Source organism: Drosophila montana, unplaced genomic scaffold, assembly GCF_035044405.1.
Source record: "Drosophila montana isolate Dmon_TW-CO22-7 unplaced genomic scaffold, ASM3504440v1 contig_3833_1, whole genome shotgun sequence".
NCBI classification, from domain to species: Eukaryota; Metazoa; Arthropoda; class Insecta; order Diptera; family Drosophilidae; genus Drosophila; species Drosophila montana.
In genome coordinates, this window is record NW_026998704.1 from 754,995 (window position 1) to 765,768 (window position 10,774).

Genomic DNA, 10,774 nt, shown 5'->3' on the forward strand with positions numbered 1-10,774 from the left:
CAAAATTTTATGGGGTCATCTGAGAATCCTGGACTTGTACAATTTCAGTCCCGGATCGCAAGGAAATAGGCCCAAAACACAAAATCCTCGATATTTCAAAAACTACTGGGACGAATTTGATGTCCTTTGTCCAGTTGGTAGCCCTGGTCAATACAATTTGTTTGACACATATCCTGTCAGGATACGCAAGGATACAGCAGAGTTATGAGCCTTTTTTTATATGCAAAATTGTCCCTTTTTCTTAGCTATTTGAAGGACTTTCGTCCTTTTGATTGTTAATTCTTAATCTAGGACACAAGGATATTCTGTTTACCAAAAGACATCCCGATAGTCCTTAAAATGGCGAAGTTGGACCTGATTTTTTGCGTTTTTGGTCATTTTTATGATTAACCCCCTAGGGAAAAATGAGGTGAAATTTTTAGTCGAATCCTGGAAATCCTTGAATGCCAGTCGATAGTACTGCTGCCTACGATTTCAAAAGGGTATATCCTTCCGATATCCTTAAGGATTTGCCAGAGATATGGCCATAAATAGAATGTCCTTTTTAGAAAAGTAGCCATAACGTGAAAACTACAAGGACGATTCCGATGTCCTTCGGCCAGTTTGTATTCCTGGTCAATGCACATTTTTTGACAAAGGACTCGCAAGAATCCGCAAGGATACGGCCGAGTAATAAGCTATTTAAGGTGAAAAATAAATATCCTTTTATCTTGGCTCCCTGAAGGACTTTCGGCATGTTCATTGCATAATTTGAATTGTTGGGACAAGGACTGTCTGTTGGCCAAAGGACATCAGGATAGTACTTAAAATGGGCGACTTTTAGCCGGTTTTGTGATTGATAAAATTTAAGAAAAACCGCTCTAACCCAGCCATATCCTTGCAGATTTTCAAAGGACTTGGTTCGTTAGGCTCGCACGGACGAACTGCATCGATCTGCATCAAAGGATTATACAAGATATGGGCAATTTACAATTACAAAAATGTCCTTTCTCTTATACTAATTATAAAAAATGGTCTTAAACTAAGGTATCATCTAAAGATCATTGCAACATTCTTGTTTGTTATTGTTGTAAACTAACTATTTATTGAACATTTGTTTGATTTCTTTATACATATGATACATATATACAATTTGTTAACTACAGCTTTGTTCTAGGCTAATAATATCGTATCCTAAGTCGTGACAAATTCGAAAATCTCTTATTGTTTGCTTTTTTTTTAAGGCACACAAGCAAGCGCAAGGCTATTTCCCCGCACAAAAACCCCTTTTGTGCTGGCCCGCCCACAAAACCCCTCCCCAATTAATTGCTAATGGCACTATGGATCCCCCCGGTGCGCATGGCTGACGCTGTGCGGCAGGACCTGGACGACGACAACGTTACCGTTGCCCGACCCCGGACCGGCAAGTGCCTCCAGCTCGGCAGAGGACTTGCTATGCTCCAGCTGCTGCTCCTCGCGCTTGCTGTTCAGATAGTAAACGCTGGCCACGATCAGGCTGAAGGTGGTCACGGAGACCAGCAGGGTGCCGTACTTGAGCGCCAGCTGGATGGCATCCAGGCCAAATGTGCTCACATAGAGCGTGTGCAGCACATCGTCATTGAAATCGCCGGCGGTTATCTCGATCCAAATCAAAGGCAGGATGGTCGCATTCTGCAGACGAGCCGCTTGATCTGGAAGTGGATATGATCAGAGATTGTTTGGCTCTTGTCACAAGGGGGCCGTGTCACTTACTGCGGAGCAGCGGCGTCTTGTCCAGCATGATGTTGATCTGTATGCGGGAGGCGCCGCTGATGGGGAAACCAAAGCGCGGATGTATATCGGCATAGGTCTGATGCAGATCAGCATCAGGTTTGATGCCCACAAAGTCCTTGTACAGCACGGGATCGCCGGAGAAGAAGTGCGGGAATGAGGGAAATATGGGCGAGTCATCGTAACACTTGGTGGCATTTATCACGCCGCTGGGCAGGCAGCGATCCGTATTCTTGCAGAAGCACTCGTTGGCCGGATTCTCGGAGGGATGCGCAAAGACGTCCAGGGGTGTGCGATAGCGCAGCACATCGATGTCATTGTAGATGGTCTCCTCCTTCTCGAAATGCATCGGCACCTTGCGGCAGAGCACCTGCAGAAAGACATAGACCGTGTTGCGGGTCTGCAGCTCGGTCGGCGAGAACATGGACGGTTCGCTGCCATCGATGCGATTGCACTCGTCGCCCTGCCAGAAATCCAGCTGCGGCTTCCCATTGAACTGGGTAATGATGCTGAACTTGGAGATGTCATCCTCGCCGGTGTTCAGCTGCACGGAGTCCACGCTGGTGCCATTCCGCTGGAATAGACGAAGAGGTCAAGGATTAGCTAATGAATCCATACACACATTCAATTCAATTCTCACTGTTTTGAGCAGCCCGAAGTGGGTCTTGCCACCGCCCAGGGACTCCAGGCTGATGATCTTATCCCGATAGCCCCATAGGTACTCGTAGGCGGTGAGTCGCTTGAAGAGAGGCTCCTCGAACAGCTTGATGGTGCCCGTGACCAGGAGACGCTTGAATGCGGGCATACGCTTCACGTGCACCGCCGCCGACAGCAGCGGCACATTTGGCACCAGGACCACATCATCCTCCCGCAGCATTGACTTCTCCGGCAGGAATTTGTACGATTTTTTGTCCTGCAAATATTTGAGTTTTAGATTTGAGCTTTAAGAGTTCAAGGGGGGCTGTGTTACCCTGAAGGTGACAGTGTGATTTTTGTTGAAGGACACTTGATCCTTGACCGTGTGCTCCTGATAGGTCAGTGGACCCAGATCCTCCACGTGCATCTTGTCCGCTCGCCCGGCCAGAAAGTCCTCAATATTTGTGTAGTTGAATATGTGCGCATTGAGCAGAGTATCATATTTGGGATCTGGCTGCAGCCAGCTATTGGCTGTGTCGGAATTCTCGGCGAGTATAAGATTCTGCAAAAGTAACGAGTAAAATGTAGCGGGTAAAGTACAACGAGTGGAAATTAAGTAGTGAAGTGTATGCAGAGGAAAGTGAGTGTCGAAATGTAACGAGTTAAGTGTAGCGAGTGAAATGTAACGAGTAAGATGTATCGAGTGAAATGTAATGCTTGAAAAAGTAACATCGAAAATGAAAGAGTGCAATGTAGAGAGTTTATATTGAATGAAATGAAAGCTGTGAAATATAAAGAGTAAAAAGTTACGAGTTATAAAATAACGAGTGAAATTGAAAGAGTGAAATGTAGGGAGTAAAAATAAAAAGTGAGCAAATGAAAGAACGACATGTACGCTGTGAAATCTAACGAGTAAAAAGTAACGAGTGATAAGGATAGAGAGATAGTGAATGTAACCAACGAATTGATTTGAAAAGATCGCATGGTTGTGCTTACCTTGAGCATGGTATTATTATAGTATTCCGTGAACCACATTACAAAGAACCCGGTCACGCTTATCACAAACAGCAAAAACATGAAGCCCAACACTGTTAAGGTCGAAAGCAAGTGGATTAATCAGAGCACGAATATTTCAAATAACATTATTGCCCAGCTCACTTATCAGTACGCCAATATCCTTGGACGTCAGATTGCGTAGACCCATTGATTCCAATATCATGTCCAGCACCGTCAGCTTCTCGGGGCTGCTGCTGCCTCCGCCTCCGCTGCCCCCGCCCCCGCCGTAGCCGTAGCCCAACGTGTTGCCATTGCGTTGCGAGTTCAACGTATTGGACTTTGATATGCTTTGTACTGTGAGATCCTCTGAGGCAGCCAGCGGCGGGGACTGTGCCACATCGCGGATCGTGGCATGTGACATTGTCTGATTGAGTATTTAGCTGCAACAAATAATTGTTTTTATTCCATTAGAATTGTTTTTGCTTCTAAGGAATTATCAGGCTACACGTGTGCTATATATAACATATATGTATATTTCGCGATCTTTTCCGACTCGGACACGTGGTCCTCTTATCACAGATACTTCGATGAGGGCAGCTTTCTTGGTTCATTGACCACAAAACGTTGACACTGGGGGTTAGATTATTGAAAAGGGTTGCCCATTCATAAGCCAGATACCTACGCTCTATATATGCTATATATAGTATAATTCCGGGCCGATCTGTCGCTTAAGCAGCTCTTAACCAGCCGATCGTTTAACGGCGTGTGTAACAACTAATCTCGGTTTGAATATTTTCACAAGCTACGCGTGCTGCTCTCAAATCAAAGTACAACAAAAATACAAACACAATTGCACACAGACACACATATATATATATATATATATATATATATATATATATGTGTGTGTCTGTATAGAATCGCGCTGCTCTTATCAGCGGCACTTGGTACATGCGAGAAGGCTACAATTCATAAAGAAAACATTCAACGAGTACATTAAATTCCACACACACACACACACACACATGCATGTACTTATGTATTATGCGGATAGTTGAGGTATTAACTAAATGAGGTGCCTAAATATAGTATAAGCAACTAAACAGTAGTCGCTCGAAAGTTGCGACTTGAGAGGAGAATCCACATTTTGTGTGGGCAATAAATTAAAAATAAATAATAAACAACAATTAAAAAAGCAATAAAAATATTAAGTACTTCTGGAAGTCATGAAATTGTACAAATATATACGAACTGAAATACTCTTTAGTTTTAATAAAAAAAAAAACAAAATAGCACCTAAGAGTGCCACAATTGTCTGCTTTTAAACGACGTGGAGATACCCTATATACATATATGCACTCTATGAAAACTTATTCTTTAAGAATTTTTTGAGATATATGTCGCAAAAGTTAAACTATTTTCGGATCATCAAGATGACATTGAAATCCAAGCATTACCTTCAAAATGTATTTGAAGAAGAAGAGTTATACAAAATGTCAAAAATTGTTAATCTAATCAAATTCTGTTCTCCAGCCCCTAGAAGCTCTGAGATATGTTCGACAGAAAGAAGCTGCAAAAAGATACTTATCGATTTTGAGTAAGTTCTGGAGAAATACAAAATAAAAATCCATTTCTGTTATCTGTTGAATAAGGTATGCCCTATATAATGCAACTAGACATACATATTAGACACTATAATATACATATTATATTATACACAATATAAGAACCAATAGGCCTTATTATATTCCTTGAGCTGGAGGCTGCAGACAGTTCGATTTGATTTTAGACAAGAAACCAATTTCCAGAAAATTCTAAATTTAGATAGTGCTAATCTCCGAGTGACCACTGTTCATTCATATATATGTGTGTATATATAAATATATATAGGTAATATACATTGTATAAATATATGTACATATGTATATACATTTGCCAACTATGTCCGCTGAAAAAGGGGTCAACGGCATCTGATAAGCGGCTGCTGCTGCTGCTGCTGCTACTCGTCACAAATGAAATTAAAAAATTTCCAATATTTCTAGCTACCGAAGGTAGCTTATCAGTGCGAATGTACTCAGATTGTGGCCGATAGAGCAAATGTTGATGGCTTGTCCCAGAGGTTTGACATATTTCCAGTCAAGTTTAAATAAAAGGTTCATGTAGCATGCACACACACACGCACGCACACATTGACACATATATATGTAACTACATGGGGCAAGCTTTCAGAAGTAGTTAAAAACGTGTTCAAAAACAATTTTTGCTTAAATAACTCAACAGCTGATAAGTATTTACACACACACACACGTACATATATACGTACATGTGCAGGCAGTCTGTGCGGGCGTAAAGAGCTTTGAAAGTTGCACTGCTTTTGCTGCTGTTGTTGTTGTTGTTGTTGCTGCTGCCGTGCGACTGACTGCTATGAAATTTAGTTGGCGCTGCAGCGGCGCTCTCTCAGTGCCATTGACTGATAACACAATGACACGGTCGCGGAAGATGCCTCCACCTGTGTGCGGAGAGAATGCGCCGGCGTTGAAGAGAGCGCGAGACAGAGATCTAAAATGCAGATACAGTTGTTGGCATGCACTTGAAAATGTGTATATGTGTATATTGGAAAGGAAAGCTTATCACGCACAGAGCGACGAGTAAGCAGCTCAGCTGTTCGCGACAGCGCAACAATTTGGAAACGAAACACGCGCGCGCACTCACCAATTGCACTCGCGCTCTCACTCGGTTACTCTCTCGCGCTTGTTGTTTCTCGCTTGCACTCGCTGCGCGTGTATTGTGCTTTGGCGCTCTCTCGCTTTGACATGCACTTTCCAAGACGCCAGGCAAACATTTGGCGTCTTAATTAATAATTTGTCGCTATTTACGCTGAATGCGCACAAAATATGTAGTCAAAAAATTCAAAGCTTGTTATTATTGCTGTTCTACTGATTGTTGTGGTTATATTTTAATTCGCCGCGCGACACACTATGCCCAGATTCTGTTGTTATTGTTGCTGCTCTCTGTTGTAGTCGAATTCTGATTCTGTTACTGATTTCTGTTGTTATTCTTGTTCTGGCTGGAGCTCTAGTCGTCTTCGCTGGCTGTGTTGTTGTTGCTGCTGTTGTTGTTGTTGCCTTGTGTTCGCGTTCTTTGTTGCCCACTTGCTTCTTTGTTTTGTCGCTATTCCGTTCTGACGGCTGATCGCCCGCTGCTGGTTGTTGTTGCTCTTGTTTTTATTATTATTCTTCTGTATTTTTTTGTTATATATGTATGTAACCAAGCTGGTTTTCCGTATGACTTGTTACAACTTCGTTGCAGTCGTTTTTGTTGTTGTTGCCTTTGTCTTTTTATTACATTTTGCGCTCGCTTGCCTGGCTCAGGTTTTCCATTAGCTTCAGCTGAGCAACAATTAATTGGCCAATCGGCTGCCAACTTGGCAAAGCACAATAAGTGAACACATATTGGCAGCCCCCACCCCTTGCGCACTGTTGTCGACTGCGACGTTAACGGATTATGTTTAGCAAATTACGTAGCCAGCTTCACGCACTATCACAACGAGCTGCGTCGCACGATTAGATTTCGTTCTGTTATTGTTATTTTAATTATTGCTGCCGCTACTGCTGATGTTGCTTTGCTTGTTATTCTATATTCGGGGTATACCGTTACACACTGGGAACGCAGCGCGTTGCGTTCTGCCCACGAAACAAGTTATTACTACGACGCGCGGAACGCATTCAATGCCTGATGCCTGCTGCCTGCTGTCTGTCCTCTGCTCGCTGGCTGCGCTGCGGCGCTGCATTCAACTGCGGCTGTTGATAAGCGAACGAAGAAGCCGTTCACAACAGACACAGACAGAGCAGCTGGCAGCGCAGCTCGCAGTTCGCAGTACGCAGCTATGATTACTGATTGTTGACTGTCTTCGCTGTCGATGTTCTTGTTTACGTATCGGGATCTCTGCTTGCTGACGCAGCAGCTACATACATATGTATAAATACATACGTACATATGTATATGCACATGCTTACATACAAATATGAACAACGGACACAAAGTGCAAATTTAATCGCCGCAAAACAAAGAGTCCACACACCGAGCGAGTATCTATGTGTGTGTGTGTGTATAGGAATAACCATAGCATCCCCAGCGCAATGCTGCTTAGACATGACACTCTTTGGCGCTCGACGATCGACGATCGGCGCTCGGCGCTCGTTTCGTTATTATCTTTGAGCGTGTGCTCCATTTTCATAACGTCGGTCGAAGTCGAAGTCGAATATGTGCACTGCAAGAAATTACGTAGAGCGCGAGCTTTGGAAAGCTGCCAGCTGGAAGGTCTCTTTCGCTCTTTCGCTCTCTTCTACGCCTACTCACAAACAGCTGATGGAAAGCTAAAGAGAGAGTTGATCTTTGAAGGATTATTATTGCGCAGGTCTGTTTCTTATCAGTTTTTAGGTTTACAATTATTTTGTTCTAGTATAATGCAACTTCTACGCTGAGTGTTAATTTTAGAACAGACATTCGCGTAATCTAATTAGCGCTATAAAAAAGATAAGTCTCGTTAAAAGTGAAATTGCGTCTTAGCTGTTGCTTGCCATCCGCCCCCTTCCCCCAGAGTAAATGCTATTTACGATAAAGTCTCGCAGTTTTTCTCTATCAATTAACAGTTTTTAATTGTTGTAGCACAATTTCTCTTTGTGTACTCAAGGTGCAGTACTCTTGATAAATAACCGAGCTGCTGCCCTGTTTACGCACTCTTTGTCTTCCAGTTTCCTTATGCGGGAGACACACACAGATAAAGGTATATATTTAGATGTGCATATTATCTGAATCTGGCCACATATTTGCTTTGCCTGGGCCTATGCACATATTAATTCGCATATACTTATTGTAAGTATTATTATAGAGCTGTGGAATAGCTGATAAATGCACGAGTCGAGTTATTGAACCTTATTCAAGTATATTCTGCATTTATCAGTTTATTCAAGAGTTTATATTAATCGCGCATTTTAAATGCCGTTGTGTGTACACATGTTTTTTTCACCCCACAACCTTGCTCTTACCTCCTGCGTAGTCAGCGAAGCTTGAAAGCGTGCTATTTATTTTGTCAATCAATGTAAGTGCCGGAATTTGCATATACCCTCTACGATGCGCTTACGTAAAAGCTCTCTTCTTTTCGCTATCATTATGAAAAAAGCTGTCTTGCTTGGTAAAAAGGAAGTAAGATTTGGGAGAATAATGCTACAGATGAATATAGGGTATTCGGCTGTCACATATGCTTGGCTCAAAAGCTTTCTCTTTTACTCTTTCATTCTTAAACTTTTTTGTGAAAAAGCTGTTTTGTATTCCACTCACACACATGCTAAAAGCTCTCTCTCTCTCTCTCTCTCTCTTATATTTTCTCATTCTTAAACGTTCTGGCGAAAAAGCTGTTCAATTTAGTAAATAAAAAGAAAGATAAAGAACTATGATACTACAACGGAATATAGGGCATTTGACTCTCACATTTGCATGCGCTTCCTTGTCGTAAAAGCTCTTTCTTTTGCTCCCTCATTCTTAAAGGTTTTGTGACAAAGCTGTTTCACTTGATAAGTAAGAAACTAATTTGAGATATTTACGGAAGCCTAAGAAATATGTTGTTACAGCTGAGTGTAGGTTAATCGATAGTCAGATATGCATGCAAGGCGTGTTCACTTATTTGCCACATATAGCAAAATCATTCAAACAAATGATAGCCTTTTTGAACTTTGTTCACAGCACTGAAATGATTAAGTTGACTACTGAACTGATGAATATTTCAATAAAGAAATGTTTTCGTGCGCTTAATGGCTTTTCAATAATAAGCTCCGAGGCCTTCACAGATCTCTCGATGCGAACACAGCTTGTGAATATATATGTCTATGTATATAACAAGCTTGGCGAAGGAAGTATACACATTTTCGTCTTGTGTTGAACTGACATTTTGGGCAAATAAAATACAATTTTCATGCTTTAAGCAATTTAGTGGGCTGTATTTAAGTCTTTCAACTCTGACAGCCCGAGTCTCTGTCGTTCAATCGCACTCAAGCTTGCTTTAGTGCGAAATATTTTAGTGTTGATTCGTGTAGGGGGCCTTTTCAAGCTGTTATCACAGCTGTGGGACCTACGTCAATTGCCGTCGCGCCGCACAGACACATTGGGAGCGCTTCGCTTTATCGCCGCCTGCATTCATTTCCTATATTAACAAAAAGCAACAAAAACAGAAAAAACACTCTGCCAGCTCTTATCAGGCTGGAGTACTTGGTGCTAAGCCATCGGAAAGGCACTTTTCAATTATTTTCAAATGCCAATACTTGTGTATACAGACACACATACATATATATATACACATTTATATATATATATATATATGCATGTATATGTTTAGTTGCCAGATAGCCAGGGATCAAGTGCCAAAAAATAGTTTCAAAAAGTTTATTTCAAAAACAATCGATTTTTTTACCTACATATTGAAATTCAAAATTCTGGTGTCTATAGGTGGAGACGTTGGGTATGCCTATTTATGATTCATAATGCGAGTTTGCTGCCATATTCTGCTTCGTAAGTTGAAAATTCTGAATCTAATTGTACCTGCCTGCTGCCGCCTTACCTGAACAATTGATAGCACGCAAACCCATGGCCCATTAGCTTATTATATACACTTCGCCAAAAAGGGTTAACACAAATTATTGTCACTAAATGTGAACTGTCAACTTTGATCTTGACAGTGCACAAGTTGTATATCCCACATATCCGTCCGTCCGTCTGTCGATTTAAAATGCTTTGTTTATGGAAAATGGGCGAAGATTTCAGGCATAAACTGTTGCCAGGCGAATTGCCTGCACACTCGTGGTCAGAATAATAGGCACACTTGCCTGAATATGCAAAGATTTTACATTTTATTTGAAAGCTCTTGAGATTTTTCTTCATAACAGCTAAAACGAAGAGCGAACATTTAATTTTGGTCTATATTTCATGTAAATTCTATCAGCATCTTTTGGGTTCTACAAAATGTATCTTACATTTCTTTAGATAAGATATCTTAAGCAAAGTCATTCGAATAGCTTTCTATGTTTATATCTTTTAAGGGTATTTGGTCTTTGGCCAAACGTGTAGCTAGTTTTTGTTTATTGCCTTTAATATTTATGAGATCGTTAAAACAAATGCGCGCCATTTTGTATGCCAGTTTACATAAACAGAAAGGTCGCATGCAACCCGGTTAGCCTTATTCGCATACAAAGTTGTAATGCGCTTAGAGTTGGGCTTGAATAGGCGTATTAACAACATGTGTGTGCGTGTGTGTGTGTGTGCGTGTGTGCGTCTGGGTGTCATCGATGTAGTTCAAGGTTGGCGTCTGCCAATTAACCTTGCTGCAACTGTGCCAAAGTTG

The 10,774-nt window shown here is 41.6% G+C and overlaps 1 protein-coding gene across 1 annotated transcript; it reads right to left on the minus strand.

Annotated features, from left to right (window-relative positions):
- Window positions 1-1,051: 1,051 nt before the first annotated feature.
- LOC135437662 (lysosome membrane protein 2) lies at window positions 1,052-7,121 on the minus strand. Its single transcript, XM_064695693.1, has 7 exons — window positions 5,705-7,121; window positions 3,544-3,821; window positions 3,382-3,473; window positions 2,720-2,947; window positions 2,390-2,662; window positions 1,732-2,323; window positions 1,052-1,670 (listed from the first exon to the last, which is right to left on the minus strand). The coding sequence occupies exons 2-7, from the start codon at window positions 3,800-3,802 to the stop codon at window positions 1,318-1,320; spliced, it is 1,797 nt and encodes a 598-aa protein (XP_064551763.1). The 5' UTR covers window positions 3,803-3,821; window positions 5,705-7,121; the 3' UTR covers window positions 1,052-1,317.
- Window positions 7,122-10,774: the final 3,653 nt, after the last annotated feature.